At 42.1% G+C, this 19,130-nt stretch overlaps 1 protein-coding gene across 1 annotated transcript; it reads right to left on the bottom strand.

Moving 5' to 3' along the window:
* Window positions 1-18,152: 18,152 nt before the first annotated feature.
* LOC149946446 (uncharacterized) lies at window positions 18,153-19,130 on the bottom strand. The gene has a single exon (XM_090170761.1). The coding sequence runs from the start codon at window positions 19,128-19,130 to the stop codon at window positions 18,153-18,155; it is 978 nt and encodes a 325-aa protein (XP_090026887.1).

Raw genomic sequence — 19,130 nt, 5'->3', positions numbered from 1 at the left:
CCACTTCCCCCTTTTTCCCATGTAATAATTACCGTGGTTCCCACTTCCCCCTTTTTCCCATGTGATAATTACCGTGGTAACCTTTTCCCCATAGTAGAAACACCCCAGTAAGGCCCTTCCTCCCCCTTTTACCCATGTGATAATTACCGGGGTACCCCTCCCCCCTTTTCCATGTGATAATTACCGGGGTACCCCCTCCCCATTTTTTCCATGTGATAATTAACGTTCCTCCCCTTTTTCCCCATGTTATAATTACCGTGGTACCCACCTCCCCTTTTCCCCCTTGTGCTAATTACCGTGGTACCCACCTTCCCGTTTTTCCCATTTGATAATTACCGTGGTACCCACCTATCCCTTTTCTCCATGTGATAATTAACGTTCCTCCCCTTTTCTCCATGTGATAATTAACGTTCCTCCCCTTTTTCCCCATGTTATAATTACCGTGGTACCCACCTTCCCCTTTTCCCCGTGTGCTAATTACCGTGGTACCCACTTCCTCCTTTTTCTCATGTGATAATTACCGTGGTACCCACTTCCCCCTTTTCCCATGTGATAATTACCGTGGTAACCACTTCCCCCTTTTTCTCATGTGATAATTACCGTGGTTCCCACTTCCCCCTTTTTCCATGTGATAATTACCGTGGTACCCTCTCCACCTTTTCAACGAGAGAATTTCCGTGGTACCCTTTTCCCAGCAAAAATAACTCAAACTCGCAGTCGTACCAAACCCCCCTGTACCCCTTTAAACCCTCTGTATCCAATGGCTGATGCATAAAGGCCACGGGACTAACATACGCCGAGAGAGCCACCGGACTTTAAAATCGGAACGAACCCGAAACCCTCCCCTTCCCACCTCCCCGTTTCCGAAACTCACAGGCCTTGTGAAACTACCCATACGATCCCCCCGCCCTCCGAAATTCGCGGCGGAAATAGAGTGTTGGATACGTCCGTGACTTATATATATCTATAAAAAAAACCTTAATTCGATGTACTAAAAAAATATAAAGGTGCAAAATTGGGCTGTAAACCGCACAATTGGGGTATTTTAGATCGATTGGAACTCAATGTTAAATCGTTTTCCAACGAATTGGATTTCGGTCGAATGGGCCCAAAGCAAAATTATTGCATTAAATTACTATTCTTAATTACTATTCGAAAGGAAAGGCTTTCGAGTGAAAAACAAAAACGCGCGCGCGTTCAATTTCTTGTGGGGTGTATATTTTTTGCCCTTTCAATGTTCTTGTTTTTATATTTATTTTTAACAGATAATGCCAACATAATTTTGAGCTCCTTAATATATACTTTTTAAAAGTAGTTTTTTTTAATGTGTACTTAGTCCACGAAAGTGATTTTTTTCAGCTTTTTAAAAATATATATTTCAGTCCGTTGAAACCTTCTGCAATTAACTCATAAAAAAGGAATTTTTTAATTTTCGGTCGGTTAGTACTTTCCTTCGATTGGATAAACTTCGGTAGAATAATAAATGTCTGTCGTAATACTCTGTAATTCTTTGAGATTTGCCTGGAAAATGTATGGGGATGAGGTTAATTTATCGCCTGGGCCATCTTTTATCTTCTAAATTTTATGCTGAAAATTTTGTTATGAGCCCATGTGGAAATCGGTCTTAAGACTAAACTAATATCCTAAATTAGACCTATTTTATTTAGTCTTGGCAATGAAGTATAGATTCCTAGATTCTTAGCCTTGGTAATGAAGTTACTAGTGTGGCGAGTAAGTCTATAGCGATAAGAAAAGTAACGTTTATACCAGTGATTTTCTTCGACGCCTCGAAGACGACGTGTCTTTTCAACCGAGTATTTCTCTGTTGGGGTTCTAATAATTGTTAAGGAAGTTTCCTAGGCCAGTGGCAAGTAAGTCTATAGCGATAAGAAAACTAACGTTTTTACCAGTGATTTTCTTCGACGCCTCGAAGACGACGTGTTTTTTCAACGGAATGTTTCCTGTTGAGGTTCTTATCCTTGGTAAGGAAGTTTCCCTTGGCAAGTGGCGAGTAAGTCTTTAGCGATAAGAAAACTAACGTTATACCAGTAATTTTCTTCGACACCTCGAAGACTACGTGTCTTTTCCACCGAGGTTTTCTCTGTTGGAGTTCTAATCCTTGGTAAGGAAGTTCCTCTTGGCCAGTGGCGAGTAAGTCTTTAGCGATAATAAAACTAACGTTTTTACCAGTGATTTTCTTCGACGCCTCGAAGACTACGTGTCTTTTCAACCAAGTTTTTCTCTGTTGGGGTTCTAACCCTTGGTAAGGAAGTTCCTCTTGGTCACTACTAATTATCGTACAAGAGGGCATCAAGCTAATTAATAAAGCCACTTTGTAAACATCATCAACTCGTTATATGTCAACTAATTCGTGGTCCGGTTTTTAATATAAATATACCACAAGGGTTCCTAGCCTAAGGAATAAAATATCCATTTGACCGTGGTGAATGTCTACCAGGGATTTTCTAAGATGCCTGAAAGACCTACTTTAACCACAGAAAACAACCAAACCACAAGAGTTCCTAGTCTTGGCAATCAAATAACAGTTTCTCGTTGCTGAATACGTCTTTAGTGGTAAGCGCACTAATTTTTCTACAGTCGATTTTCTTTTACATGCGTCGAAGACAACATGCTTTTCCAGCGGAAATCAAGTATTTTATCATTTCGGAAGTTCTGGGAAATAATAACGGCGGTCAGGTGGTCAAAGACCAGTTTATTTATTTATGAATTAAAAATTTGGTGGATCACTGGTCACCGTGTCTAGTTAATTAATTCGTAAATAACAACAAAATAAATAGGTGACGAGATTAATAATTCGAAACATGACAAAAAATGGGAGTTTTTATTAATTCTAGGCTTCTACCTCAATCTTCTAGTTTAGCTTCCCCTAGTTTTATAATTCATAAGCTATTGATTCACTGTTCATAAGGACCAGTTTAATAATTCATAAGCTATTGATTCACTGTTCATAAGGACCAGTTTAATAATTCATAAGCTAGGGTTTCACTGTTCATAAGGACCAGTTTAATAATTCATCAGCTAGGGTTTCACTGTTCATAAGGACCAGTTTAATAATTCATCAGCTAGGGTTTCACTGTTTATAAGTACCAGTTTAATAATTCATAAGCTAGGGGTCACTGGTCACCAAGACGAGTTGTAATAATTAAAAATATTGGGTCATAAAGACCAGTTTAGAAAAAACTTTATTTCCAAGGCTGGCTCAAGTAAGTTTTCGCAGAAATTTAGTATTTGGGCCATCTCTTGTATGAAAGAAACTAAAACAAAGTGCTCTTTATAATATTTAGAGGTCGGTAACGGTTAATCATTATCCATGATTAAATTGATTTTTTTGGGGAAAAAATGTAAACAAAGAAATTTACCGGTTAATATTTCGAAAAATGATTAAAAAACATGTATTATTCGTAAAATTTGAGCTTTTTATCGAAAAAAACGTCGTTTTTCCGATTAATTTTACAAATTTATCAAAATATTAATCGGATAATACAGAAATATAAATTACTTGATCAAAACATTTTACGAATAATTTTGAGAGCTTTATCTATTGAATAAAAGTTAACCATCCCCGACCTCTAATAATATTTTGTATATAGTATATAAAATCTTCTGCATTTGTTTTCGTAAATAAATTTATTCTTTGATATTCAGGGTACAGAAATTTATAGTTTCAACACGTGGAAATACAAAAGAATACATTCAACATTCACGTTTCTTTCGCAAAATATATTTTTATATCAATAATAAAGGAAATAAACTAGTATAAATTGTTGAGCTTTATTCTATATCTTATTTTTAGCGTACAATTTCATTTGCAAGACAAACTGTTTTCAACTTGTGTTAATTTCTTTACCTTCCAAAAATTGATATGGCAGCACGATAAATTTCAACAAAAAGTGGGCTTAATCAGATTGTTTTTTTATTATGTTGGTACCGAATCTCAAGTCCAGATGGCGATAGTATTGCTTTTAATTAGTTTCTATTTTTAATACTAGGTGGCAGCACATGCCAAGAACATCTTTTTTTCCACTTTTTTTTACTTGTTTTGATAGAGCCTAGACTTCCTTTAAGTTTAATTCAATTTATAAACATTAAACATGTTTTAGTATAAATTGAAGTTAATTACTTTATAGAAAGCTAAAGAACTTTCGCCGAATCTGTTTCCGAAATACGTAGCAGCTTATCAAGCATCGGTGGTTCTGTGGTAGAACCCCCGCCTGTCATGCAGGAGGGCTCGAGATCGAAACCAACCCGATGCGATCGCAAATTTACATTAAGTCTTATACCGTGAACATTTGGTACAAACCCGGCCATTTGGACGTTGAGAAGTTTAACGTAACTTTACCCTCAGCACCCGATCCGTTACAATCGTTAAAAATGCGTCACGTACAATCACAAATGGCAAAAGAAAATTATACTACACCCAATGACAACAAAAGGAGAGCGCTTTTCGAAAAACCATTTCCCTAATTCTAAGAAACTGCGTACGGAGCGATTACACTTTGCCAGGAAAATGCGTACGCGCTCGCAGCCCAGACAGACACACACCCCACCCACAGACACGGTGATTGTATAACCCCTCCTAGGGGCTATGTCCCCTCGGAGAGGTAAAAACGGAGTTTACGCGTAGATTTTTGCGTATTGAATAAAATTACGAAGAAAAACGCCTATCCGTTGCCATTGATCGGAAATCAACGGCTAAGCGGAAACAAGTTTGGATTTGATTTTGGGCGATTACCAACTTCCCGTTCACAATCGAGAAGACGGGATTTGTAACCCCGGACGGACATTATCAGTTTGTCACAATGCCGTTTGGTCTGTCGAATGCGGGCGCAGTATTTTAGAAGGTGATAGATTCCATATAAGGATCATTGCAGTGCTTCCACTTTGAGGGTATTTTACCCTTTTTCGCGTAAAATTGACCCCGAGAGGGATTTTTTTTCGAGGTTGAGGGTAATGGGTAAAATTAGGGTATTTTGAACATTTCATGGGAAATTTAAGGGTATTTAAATTTTTTTTTAAATAATCTACCATGAAATATAATTTCCCTTTTTGACAAAGTGTAACTAAGTTGGCCGTAAGTGGAAAACGGATTTTGCTTATGTCGAGACCCTTTTAGGTTCTTTCTCTGTTGTCAGCTTTTGCCGATTGGGGCAGACAAATATATTGTTTTCGTCCCTTAGTAAGCGAATTGCATACCTACCATTAATATTAGTGTCTTTTTCTTTGTAAAAATTAAAGAAAAAACTGTGATAATTAAACTACATTTTTTATGGTGTTTTTTATGGGAATTTTCAGGGTATTTTTAAATTTAAAATGGGTAAAAGTGGGTATTTCATTGTTTGATTCTTGTGGGAATTTTAAGGGTATTTTTGAAATTTGGAAAGGGTAAAAGTGGGCATTTTTCAGCTTATGTCTGAGTAAAATGATCTTTTGGAAGTGGAAGCACTGGATCATTGAGATACGCTATAGCTCCGACCTATATGGATGATGTTCTCATTCCGTCGGTGGATGTCAAGGAAGGACTCGAAAACTAACGTCAAGTTTTAGATGTCATACGAAACGCTAAACTCACTTTTAACTTGAAGAAATGTAGATTTTTACTAAGTGAAATCGACTACCTCGGATTTGAAATAAATAGCGGAAAGTTGATTGCGTTCAAAACTTCCAAAACCAAAAAATTTGCACGAGCTTCGGCGTTTTCTCGGACTTTGCAGCTATTCCCGACGTTTTGTAAAAGGCTTCGCGATAAAAGCCACTGTTCGAATTTAAAAAACCCACGGTTTTTTTAGGTTGGACCCACCTTAAAAAACCCACAATAAAGCCCACTTAAAAAAAACCTTAAAAATGTCGAAAAAATATTACATTTATAGTTTAATAATTAAACTATATTGAAGAATTTAAAGAATTAAACTTTAATTCTTACATGAGTACGCCACTACTCCCGGCAAGTTTTAAACTTCTGTAACTTTAAATCAATATTTAGCAGAACATGGAGCAGACGATACTTTACGTCTACGAAAGATAAGAATAAGGGCAAGAAATAAGTAGTGTTAAATTGAAAATAAAAAATAAAAATGAAGTAAATCATCGATTTAATGGTATCATTTTAGGTAAAAAATCCAATAAAACCCAAAAAAACGCAATAAAACCCCAAAATCCCAATGGGCTTTGTTTTTTTTAAACCCTGATAGAAGCGGAACCACTACGATTTTGCGGGAAAACGTTGTTTGGGATTGGAATGCCGAACAAGAACGGACATTTGACTTTCTCAAGGTCAAATTTACGGAGAGACCCATTCTCGGATTATATGATGTTAACGCAAAAAACGGAGGTCCATACCGATGCGAGTTCCGTTGGATTGGCGTCTGTACTTTTGCAACCAGCTACGGACGGAAGGTGGCACCCGATTTGCTTCGCTAGAAGAAAAACCACAAGGGCCAAATACCATTCCAGCGACCTCGAAACCCTAGCCGTCGTTTGGACTCGCCAAAATTTCAGAGTTTACCTAAAAGAAATCGTTTTCAACGTCGTAACGGATTGTATTTCTGCGCGTTGCACCCTTACGAAGAAACACCTCGTTCCACAAAAAGGCTGACGGTGGCTAAGATTACAAGAATTCACGTTCTCGGTAACGCATCGATCAGGAAATCGAATGGCCCACGTAGATACGTTAAGCACAACACCATTGTACGAAGCCGAAGAAATTGATGCGACTGAAGGCATTCAAATTCTCCATGTGAAAGTAACTCACGAAGATTTCCTTATCGCCGCTCAGAACGTGGATACGAGGATCAAATTAATTAAAGAACAGATACAGAAACCTGGAAAACCCTGAAAGGAACAAAAGCGCCTCCACGGCGAATATGAACTGCGAGATCGAAAGCTTTTCCAGAAAATTCTACTTGCCAACGAAGGTCAAGATGAAACGCTACTTTGGGAAGTACCGGACAGCGCTCGTTGTCACGTATTGAAAAGCAATCACGACGACATAAGACACTTTAGGGTCGACAAAACTTTTGCGAGAAGATTAATGATAAGTTTGGGTTCCCCGGTTTGAAACGTTACGTTCGTCGATACATTTCGTTCTGTCTCGAAAGTTTATATAACAAACGACCTTCCGGTAAACGATGAGGCATGTTACACCCGATCGATAAAATAGTATTCCCTTTCACACACTCCATCTCGATCACCTTGAACCATGCGTACGGAGCGTGAGGGGAAACAAATTTTTTATCGTAGAAATTGACGTTTTTACAAAGTTTACGGGAATGAACCCTATGGACGAGTTAATTGGAATTTTTGGTGAACCCAAACGCATCATACCTGACCAAGGAACGCCTTATGCTTGTTTTCCACTGGCACGCGCAACGACGCGTTTCTCAGCTTTGAAACGTTCAAATGTTTTTACGCGCGTAAAGAAAATAACATTATGACGTGCGCTAGTGGAAAAGCGTTCGAAAACGCTTGTAAACAAGCTAACATTACACACGTTCTGAACGCGTTGCGGTAATGGCCAAGTTGAAAGGCTGAACCGTCTTTTAACCCCTGCCTTAGCAAGTATGATAACGTGCGAAGATGACAAAGATTGGGAAACGCATAGCTCGCAAATCCAGTTTGGGTATTAACAAAACTCTTCACGAGGATGCCATTTTCCCTTATCTTCAACTTTTCGTCTCGAAATCCGAACGACAACGTCCTCGAAGATGCCGTAAAAGAAACGTTTGACAATGAAATACTTCAACTCCGAGAAGATGCAATAGAAGCAATTCGAAAAGACCAAGAGATGCAATGGAAGACGTATAATGCTCGAAGAACGAAGGCAGGAGACCGCGTGGTTGTGGAACGAAAACCCCAAGCCAATGGAAACCCACGAAAAACGGCGGCAATTTACAAAGGCCCTTATATCGTTGCCGATAAATTGAATTACGATTGGTATATCGTCGAAGATCTGCTGGAGAATCAAAGAACTCAGGCGTTTTACAGAAACACGGCTCCAATGGACAACTCTTTCGGGGGTTCGGGCGAGGAATCCGAACACGAAAAGGAAGTCACAACCGCTATTCATCAAACGGACGAACCACAAACAATATCGAAGTTATCACGCCAGAAATAGAGGACTCTAAAGAAAATCCTCTAAGAAGAAGTTCCAAGGCTAAACCAGGAGTTTTAAAATTACTGGATGGCCGAGTGTTAGCGGTATTTTTGTGTTACCTAGCATTCTTTCTTATAGCGTTGTTTAAAATATAATTAGCACGAGATCCGTCGCGAGTATAGGCGCGATTAATTCGTTTGTCAGTTAGTTGTCTTTTGCGCAACGTCTCGGTAACACGTATCGTTGTTGTGTTCAGGTATTTTCGGAATATTAGGGATATTAAACCATTTAAACTCTTAACCGAATCGTATAATTTATAATCGCAGTGATCGCTTGAGAATTGGAGCAACGAAGAGGCGACTCTTACAGTACAGTTTTGTGAGGAATCTCAACAAGACTAAATGAACTAATGCATTCAATTCATTTACGTACGACGAAATTTACGTAAGGTTCAATTTAAAATAAAATTTTCATTTTTGTTAATTAAATAAATCATTAACGGGTTTAGCCAAACGAAGTCTGGTAAATGTGGAAGTTGCTTCTCTGAGGTTAAGGTGAGAGATAGCAAATGAAACAGCTGAGAGATCTAAAAGCTTCGCCCAAATTTTAAAGATATTTTTCTAAATTGTATTAACAAAATCAAATTATTAACAGAATAATGGTTTTTAATTATTTCTATCATCCTATTTAAATACCTTTCTAGGTGTACAACTGGTTCACGAAAAAACTTTCTCAGAATTAATTCATTGCGTTTTCGTTAATTAAATAATATATCTGAAAGGTACAGCTTTTAAACCGAATTCCATCAAAAGAAAAACACTAATGCTGCATGTAAAGACAGCGCCGAGCTGTATTTCCAAAAGAGTTGAGCTTCTGCCTACGCGTTGCATTGGGCTGTTGCACCTTTAGAAATCTATCTTAAATTGCCCTATTTCCATGGTCGCGTCACTCTGTTTCAAACAGATATTTTCCGCTTACACTAAGCAAACCTGCCACTAGAGTTAAGAAATATTTTAATGCTGGAAAGTAGCGTAAGCAGATTTTGAGGCTTTGGTGCCCCAAAACAACGAAATAGCTAGTACTGTGAAGCTCAGTATCTGCCTTGAACCCAATTCTTCCAATTTATTATTCATTTGTTTTTAATGGTGAAGCAATAAAGACATTAGCAAATTCCAAAAGTGCATTATTAAACTAACAGAAGACTGCTTAGTCCTACCAAAAGAATCGAGCTTAATTGACACAGTTGGTCAGATATTTTGTTCGAGGCGAATGCCAATTCAAAGTATTTTCCCCGGTGATAGTGCTTCTTATTTTGGAAAGCGCACAAGAGTGAAATACGAGGGTCAAGGAAACGCAATGGTACTTTAATTGTTGAATACACGGAATGTTTACAATTTCTTCCATTTAGTAATAATTTGTTTTTTAACGGTGAAACGATAATGACCATACCTGATGTCATAAATAGACTTGGGTATTAGGTGTCAAAAGACTTACAATGGATTTAATAATACCTAGATAGTGGACCTCTCGGATGACGCTACCAGTCTCCAACTTAATTGGCTGGAGAAGTAAGCCTGCCAAGAAATCTTTGCGGACTCACTGTGGAGCAATCGGAAGCGTCGCCGGTAACTTTACCCACTTTTAACCCTTCGGGTTATAGGTCGCCACTTTCGGAGAATTCCTTAAGTGGACGACGCGAGCGAGGATAAGTGATCTTCCCCAGCAGCGAGGGCCCAAAACAACGAGATAACTGTCTGAAGAAAAGGGAAAGGTTGCTTTACATTAGACCGCGAATGTGGTTTTTGTACGATGGAGCGCCACCAAATTTTTGCCGTGTCGTAAGAGATCATCTTGATGCAACCTTTTCTTTGAGGTGGGTAGGACGAGGAGAAGCCATTAAATGGCCAGCACGATCTCCCGATTTGAACCAATTCGATTTTTATCTGTGGGGACATCTCAAAGACTTTGTTTAGAAAACCGAAGTACGAGATATCCCCAGGTGCGTGGTTCAAGGCTGTATACCGGCGTTCCTGCTTCCTAGGAACAAAGGTTGGCCAGGGTGTGAAAGCGAAACGGATAGCTTCCATCACATTCCAGACCGTCCGGTTATCCTCCCCGAGGTGACCCTGGAAGGAGTTATACTCCTACAGATGCCGTGCTTGTCATCTGGAGAAACTGACTTAGCTTTCGGACTGCGAGTTTAGATTGTCTATTCCCTCTCGCCAACATGGTGTAGGTTAAACCATGTTAAGCTTCTAATCCATAAACCCAGGGCTAAAATGAGTCAAGCGATGGGATTATCTGGTTCATCTTTTGACGGGTAATACCCTCTATCGCAGGGTCTGAGTGAAGCGAACAAACTTCTTAAGCCTCTCCTCGACCGTCCAGGGCAGTAATCGATTGATGCTGCTTCCTCCCGAGGTGACTCCGGGTAGATAGTTTTCTCTAGCTAAACTGGCGGATCTAGAGTAGAGTTATTTACTCGATAAATTCTGAGCTAAGCATGTCATTAAACTGTCGTGCTCTCCGCATAATGTGTTTATGGGACCAACTGCATGTTCGGTCTGTTAGGTTAAGTCGCTTCGGCGTATGGGTTTCTTAGATCTTCGGAGCTAGTAGTTCCTGACAAGGGGAAACCTATCTTCGTTACTTCGGCGGCTGGTTCCTTAACTCCTCGGAGTTAGTAGTTCCCGTCAGGGGCGAACCAGGTCGTCCGCAAATCGCTTTAAGGACATCCCAGAGGTCTTGCTTGTGTTTGGGGTCTTATTTTTAAGTTGAGAGATCTTCGTTGGAGTTACAACAAGGCTACTCTCCGGGGTACAATGGGCCGGCAACCCTCCTGGAGAGGGTGTTGTAAGCTTGTTTTGGTGCTTGGTGCTTATGAGCCTTAGCGTTAGGTTTTTTGGTTCCACCGAAGTGCCGTCGTTTGTGGTGGGTCTGGCACATAGTCTAATCCCCTTAAAGTCCACGCACGGGGATACATGAAGTACTGTTAGTGACAGCTACCTTCCTTGAGTATTTCATGGGGATTTTAAAATATTTACGAATACGTATAATCCCCTTAAATTCCACGCAGGGAGATTCATGAAGTACTGATGTGGTAGCTCCCTTCCTTGAGTATTTCATGGGGAGTTCAAATAATTATGAACACGTATCATTCGCTTGCTTTTCTGGCGTGACAGACTTCCTTCCTTGGAATCGTATTTCTGGTGTTTTTGTCTTTTGACGACCTGTTTTTCAGGTAATTAGGTTGGACATGCTGTTTTCGCCCTTTCGTTTGACGTGAAAGGCATTCTGTTATGCATGAAAAGGAGTCCCTGGGAGTTGAGGGGATAATGCGCTGTGGAACAACAATCTTCAACGCTCTTCTTTGGTTTCGGCCTGTGTTGGGACAGATGGTGCATGCTGACTGGTACTGCATCAAGCGGCTCTCCTTTTGCAGCTCAGTTGCTAAGGAGTAGGTCAATCGGTATCCATGGTAGGTTTATGGCGCTGAGTATACATACATCCTATCTCTGGCTTTCAATTGAAAGTCCAATGGTGGGGCTCCGTGGTGGGTGGGGAGGGATGTGTGCGAAAAATTAAGTCTTTTCACATGGCTAATCACATAAACCAGTCAGAGGTATTACTGAAAACCAACTAACTGGTGAATCAAGTAATTCTAGTTCAGGTAATGAACGCAAGCGCCCCCGTACTGAGGGTGAAAGAGTGGAAATAACTGAAGATCGTATAGAATATCAGCTAGCTGCTGAGGTTGTCCTCAGAGTTTGACTCTATCCTTACAAATGGTAGTAATAAGATCACAATTGGCATAGGCACCAAAATAAGAACAGTTTATAAACAGATCGAGACATTGGTCATTGCGAGTAATTTGAAAATAGCTCAGCTGTTGGGTTCCAGCGAGCAAAAAGACCGTACAATTGCAAAACAAGAGCACCGAATACCATCTTTCGCCGAGATAGCCTCAGAAGCTGATCCCACACTGGCAGAATCTATGGGACCCGCTGGGCGACCGCGTCTAAAGTCCAAATCCAGACAACAATTAAACAAAAATTGCGAAAATTAAATTACCTCCTAGGCAAGAAAATGTAGTCTTGCTTTACCCTAAAGATAAGGAGGAGACGGCAGATAATTTTAGGCACCGTCTCGAAAAGGAGTTGAATTCGAAGGACCATAAAATTAAAACAGTTAGACCCTGTAGGGGCCAGGGTATGGTCGTCCAGCTCAATTCCATAGAGGACGTCGAGAAATTTAAGCATACTATTGAAGACTCAGCAAGTCTTAACGACAACTTAGTTTTGCGTAATCCATCCTTGGGAAGACCAAGGATAATTATTTTTAATGTCGATCCCGCGACCTCGAAAGAGGATCTCGTAAGCAGAATAATTGAGTACAATCATTTTGAATGTGAGGAGAATGAAATCACAGTCAAATATTTTATTAACACTAAAAAAATGGTAGATAAGGAACCAGGAAAGGATTGGGTCCTGGAGGTTCCTAATACCATTCTAAACGTTCTTAAACAAAACAAGAAGAAACTCCGTATTGGGTGGAAAATACACGGTTGGAGGGAGTATCTTTTTATCCCGAGATGTTTCAAATGTATGGGTATTGGACACGTTCTGGCATCCTGCGACGAAGTTAATAACATGTCTGTTCTCTTTGTGGGTCTGAGGAACATAAGTTCACAGAATGTAGCGATGCGATCAGAGGTTGCATCAATTGTGTCAGAAGCAATAGGGATAAAAAGACTAAATTCAACACGGAGCACTCCTCTCTGGACAACCTCTGTCCACTTTACATGAGGGAACTGCAATATTTGCGATCGAGAACCGATTTTAGAACTAAGCCCAATGGACAATAAGATCAAGCTGGTTCAAATTAATCTTGGCAGAGGGAAGGTTGCCACATCTACTCTAAGGCAGACTTGTCAAGAGGGCGGTATCGACATCGCAATTATTCAGGAGCCTCATGTGATGGACGGTAGGTTGGCGGGTCTCCCACTCTCATCCAGGGTGGTGTGCTCCGACGAGAACCCAAAGACAGCTATTGCCATCTTCAATACGAAGGTCCATGCCTTTAATCTTCTCAATAACGACTATATTACTATTGTAGGTATAAAGGCGGGGGAATTATCTTTTCTAGTGGTCTCCATTTATATACCTCCTCCCCCGTCGGAGGTCTTGAATTTTATCTCTGACAAAATTAGAAACTTTGCTGGCCGTAGAATAATAATTGGCGGTGATTTCAATTCTCATCATACTCTCTGGGGCTCAAGGGACAATTGTCCTAGAGGTGTTGCCTGTGTTGACTTTGTCGAGTCTCTGGATCTGGTCGTGTTGAATGATCCTGGTTCAGATCCCACCTTCTCAAGCACCAACGGAAATAGTTGGATAGATCTAACGCTAGCCACTATGAATATGTTTAATATGGTCACTGGTTGGGAAGTGTCTGATGATATTACCAATAGTGACCATAATTTTATTTTCTTTAATATAACCGTAACGAACTCTGTCCATGGTGAAAGGTATATCAATTTAAAGGATCTGGACTTGGATCGTTTTCGTGACCAGATCGTTCTGCCTCTTGAGGCTCTTAGTGAGGTAACATTTGTCTCTAGAGATCAGATCAATGATGTTGCGTCCTCTATTGGGGAAATTTTTTAAGATGCAAGTAAGGCTAGTAGGAAGCGTAATGACTAAGCCAAGACATATAACTCGGCTCCCTGGTGGAACGAGGGTCTTGGCATAAAGCGAAATTTAGTACGCACAGCAGGTGGCTAGGGATACCTTGTTGAGGGAACGCTAAAAACATGATCTCTTGACTCTTCAACAAGAGTACGAGAGCCTCATCAGTTCCTCTAAGGTGGAGTCTTGGCGAGACTTCTGCTCTTCTGTGTCGAAGGAGGATCCTTACTCTCTTCCTTATAAATTGGCAACCAGCAAGGCCAAACGTAAAAATATGGTCTCCTGTGTGGAACGAGAGGATGGCACACTGACTGAGGGACTCACCGAAACATATGAGACTATTCTTAATTCTCTTTTTTTAGACGACTCGCAGGAAGATGACCTTGAAGGCAACAAGGAAATCAGAGAGTCAGTTGAAGCTCCTTACGTCGAGTCAGACGATGTAGAGTTTAAGTAGATGAAGTACTCAATGTCATTGATTCCTTCAAAAGGGGCAAGGCTCCGGATTTCGATGGCATTACTATCGAAATTTTTAAGATTATGTTCTTGGTCTGCCCCTTGGTTTGTGTGCGCCTCTACAATGCATGTTTGACTCTTGGGCACTTCCCTGGAATTTGGCCAGGATTGCATCGATTTATAAGGAGGGGAGAGATAGGCGGAATGCTCCATCATACCGTCCGATCTCTCTTCTGTCTGAAGTGGGTAAGGTTCTTGATAAACTCTTGTCAAGAAGACTGTACTACTCTATTCATAATAGAGGTCTTACACTCTTAAAAATGAATAGTTAAAAAAATTGGGTTGTCTCACTGCAGCCCAAATTTGGGTTAATAACAACCCAACATTAGTTAATTTTTTTAAATTTGTTAATTTTTTATGGGTTGTTTTATTAAACCAAAATTAGGTTAAAAATTTGGGTTGAAATCCATATAGAATCTTTGCAAATCTCATTTGGTTTCAAAATTTTCAACAATGGTTAGCTTTTTCCTACCGATTCTCATATTTGTTGAAAAGTACATATTTTGTTACTTTAATACTTAAAAATAAAATGTATTGAAAATACAAAAAAATGCATAAAAATAAAACAACGAAACGGACATAGAAATTTTCAGTATGTACTCTCTCGAGGGAGATCGTTATTATTTGTAAATTTCAGAAAAAATCGTGAAATGTTTCACGGCTTTTGAAATGTTAGTTTTGGAACGCTACGTGGTAGACGAAAAGTTACAAGAAGCAAGTTGTAGAGCATACTCGAAAACCTTGAATGGAATTGGTCTGGTGGAAATCGGACATTTCGTAACTGAAATAATTAGTCATGAAAAACAAACACGCTGGTACTAGCACGTAGCGTTCAAAACCTAACACTTCTAACGTCGTGATAAATTTCATGATATTTTTAAAATTTACAAAAAATAATGATCTCCCCCGAGAACGTACATACTGAATATTTAAAATTTCTAGAGTGTATAGATTTTGAGAAAAATTCCTGGGCCGATCAAATGATGACATCCTGTATACGAAAAATTAAACGTCCCTCTTAGATATGAAGATTTTTTCATGGATAAATTGTAGGAGTAAAAGTTAAATGGAGGACACACATGGATTATTATGTATCAAGGCAAAAACTGCCTCGAGTTTTCGACCCGCGGGTCTTTGTCTAACTAACTTAAACGAAACCAATTTTCTTATATATATCGTTTCGTAAAAAACCTAAAAAGTTATCAATCGTTAAAAAAATTTATTTTTATTTTAAACAAATGATAACTTTGTAGGTTTTTTACGAAACGATATATATAAGAAAATTGGTTTCTCTCAGACTAGTTTAAATAACAACGACCTGCGGGTCAAAAGCTCAAGACAGTAATTTTCTTGAGGATTAGTAATCCATGTGTGGCCTCCGTTGAAATAATATTCCTGTAATTTCTCCATGGATCCTTTTTTTGTTATAGTCGATAAAAGCATCAGGTCACAGGGGACCCATAGATTCTCCGTAGCCTAATAGAAAGGAGCGGGGATAGCGGCACAAATGCTTATGGAGGAGAAATGGTGAGGAGATTGAGAAGTTTGAACAAAAAGATAGCGAGCACGCGCAAGAGCGGGGGAGCACTGTCGGGGAGGGAGAGTATGAAAGGCCAAGACATGATGCAAGGAGCAACTATTAGGGCAAAGCGGGGGCAGGTAAACATAAAATGGGTGAGATCTCCCAGGACGGCACACGTCCTGCAGAGAGGGGTAGGTGACCTATGGAAGCGAAACAAGACCGCCGGAGATGGGAAACGATCCACGAGCGCCAGAAACAAGGGCGCTCCAAGGGGCGACGAAGACGCAAGTTCCATAAGGTCGGGTAACCAGGGGAGGGACAGACCGAATATAAGAAACGACCCACCGAGAGCGAATCCCAGTGGGTCTGCCAGGACGAGAGAAGGCCCGTGGCAAGGATTTTCCGACACTGAAAGCCATCGGCGGGGGAAAAAACAAATGGCACAGTCGGTGACTCCACCGCAGCACGAGCAGCCTGATCTGCCAACTCATTCCCGAGAATTCCGACATGCGCCGGAGCCCAGAGGAAAGTAAAGAGAGCCTGGGGGAAACCACGAAGGCGGCCCAACAGAGGGAACAGCAGGGGATCGGAGTGATCAGGGCGGCTGAGTAACGCCAAGGCCGAACGGGAGTCGGAGCAGATTACTGCTTCCAGGATGTTGTGATCGAGAAGCCATGAGCTCGATCCGGCAGATTGAGAGCATCGCGGATGTACGAAAGGAGCATGTGACGTCATGATTAAAGACATGGAATGCGAGACCGGAGTAGGCAGCCTGTGGAAGGCGAGACCCATCCGTGTAAACTACACACATCGTATCCGGAAACTGGTGAAGGCGATTCAAGAAGTCCGCCGCGAGTGCAGGAGGCAAGCAGGTGGATTTAGCATGTCGGCACCAATCAAAGTCAAAGACAAAGGGGGCCCTATTCCAAGGGGCATACATCGGCGCCAAAGGCTGGCGCAGGAGCGATTGGAAGACTTCAGGAACACTATGGATCAAGGCAAGATGAGCCAACGTACCACGAAACGAGGTGGACGTGGTATTGGTAGGCGCCATCCAGTCGGTAAGACAATGAGTTAGAGGACAAGACTGGCAGTGAACGCCATACCTCAGGGTCAGGAAATCACGATGGAGGGATAGGGGTGGAACGAAAGAAACCACCTCCAATGCCCCAACAGCCGTAGAGCGAGGAGCGCCAGTAATGAGACGAAGGCAAGCGTTCTGTAAGGTGTTCAGCACGGCGAGTGTTGTAGCAGATGCAGTGCGATACACCACGGCCGAATAGTCTATTCGGGAGCGGATAAGCCCAAAATAGAGAAGGCGGATGTACTTGCTCGAAATACCCCAGCGGGAACCCGCCATAGTACGGAGTAGACTCAGCAAACGCAGACAGCGCGTGCGCAGCAAAACACTACCCCAAGGTAACGAGCCGTACGAGCGAGGGGCAAGTCATGGCCATCCACATTGAGGGTGAAGTACTCAGCTGGATTTCTTTTGCGAGTGAAACACATAGAGATACACTTGGCTGGAGACAGGGGGAAACCCCGACGTCGGAGATAGTTAGAGGTGGCATTAAGCGCGTCTTGCATGTGGTCATTCAGGATCCCTAGCGACTGACCCGTGAGAAAGAGCACAATATCATCAGCGAACATAGCAACCTGGATGCCAGGAGGCAAGACCGAGGGCAAATCATCTAGGAGTAGGCTAAAGAGCAGAGGGCTAAGGACCGCGCCCTGCGGAACTCCACGGAGCAGCGGGAAAGAATCGGAGAGAGAAGTGCGAATACGCACTCGAGCAGTGCGCCCAGATAGGTAGGATCGAAAGAAGCTGATAACACCGGAATCAAGGCCCAAAGCCGTCAGCTTGCGGAGGATGAAGTCATGATTGGCGTTTCCAAAAGCATCCTTGATGTCTAAGAAAACGGCAACACAGGAATTCTTGGACAAGACCTCATGGCGAGCAACACCACTCAACAGGACCGCATTATCAATACTTCGGCGGGCCCGCCGGAAACCACTCTGAAATGGCGAGCGCTTTCCAGCCGATTCCAACCACCAATCAAGGCGGCGCTGAATGAGGCGCTCCAAAATCTTCCCCAAGACCGACAGGAGAGTAATGGGTCGGTAGGATGATGGGTCCTCGGGACTTTTCCCGGGCTTCAAGAAAGCGAGGACGATGCCGGACTTCCAGGAGGATGGCATGTAGCCATTCAACCAACAGTCGTTATAAATACCAAGGAGAATTGTGAGGACATTAAGGGGGAGGTTTTTTACCAGCAGGACCGAGATCCTGTCAGCTCCCGGCGCCGTGTTTTTCGGTTTAGACACACCAATATGAAGCCGACGGGGCAGTGACTGGGTCGGGGACACTAAAGCGATCCCCTGCCGTGGCGGCAGTTGAAAAATGAGACGCTAAAACATGAGCGGCGTCCGCCGCTGTAGAGACTGGACCATCAGGGGTCTTCAGCGGAGGAATAGGAGTAAGAGAGGGGGCGGCTTCAAACCATCGCACCTTTTTCCACAATGAATTAATTGGGACTGAACCTGACAAGGAGGAACTGAAACGACGCCAGGAAGCAGTACGGGCACGCCGGACCAATAATTTCGCCCTGGCTGTCATTAGACGAGCAGAAAGAAGGTCATCAGACCGGCGAGTACGAGAGGCGCAACGACGAGCCGCAGCGGCGGCTTTAAGGGCAGTAGAGCACTGTGTGGACCACCAGGGAGGGAGAACGGGACCGGAACCAGAGAGACCGGCACCTCTAATGGGAATAGCCATCGTAGCAGCGGAGACAACTAAGCTGGTAAAAAGCTCCACCGTATCCTCGAGCGACCTGGCAGGAGTCCACTCAGCAAACGCCCTGACAACCAGGGTCCTGTACAGTGGCCAGTCGGCCTTAGCATAGTCCCACTGAGGGGGGGAGTCAACCAGACGTGGAACAGTCATTGAGCACCTTATACAGATAGGAACATGATCACTACCATAGTCGGCGAGTGGGGTCCAGGAGCAGAGCGGGGCTAAAGTGTTGCTGACGAAAGTCAAGTCGATTGTGGAGTCATTCTGTATTACATTACCCGTGCGGGTAGGGGAGCCATCATTGAGCAAGACAAGACTATCGGAATGTTCGTACCACTCAGTTAACAATACGCCCTGGGCATCCGCGGTAGGACTGCCCCATAAGGGATGATGGGCATTGAGATCACCCAACAGAATACAGGAGGTACCCAGAAAAGGTTGTAAAAGGTCAAAGTCAGCTCTAGGGGCCGAGCCGTGGGGGTCATAGATACTAGCCACCAT

The sequence above is a fragment of the Leiobunum rupestre genome, chromosome 4 (assembly GCF_980474605.1).
Source record: "Leiobunum rupestre chromosome 4, qqLeiRupe1.1.hap1, whole genome shotgun sequence".
Classification (NCBI taxonomy): domain Eukaryota; kingdom Metazoa; phylum Arthropoda; class Arachnida; order Opiliones; family Sclerosomatidae; genus Leiobunum; species Leiobunum rupestre.
This window is presented reverse-complemented; position numbering and strand designations above follow the sequence as displayed.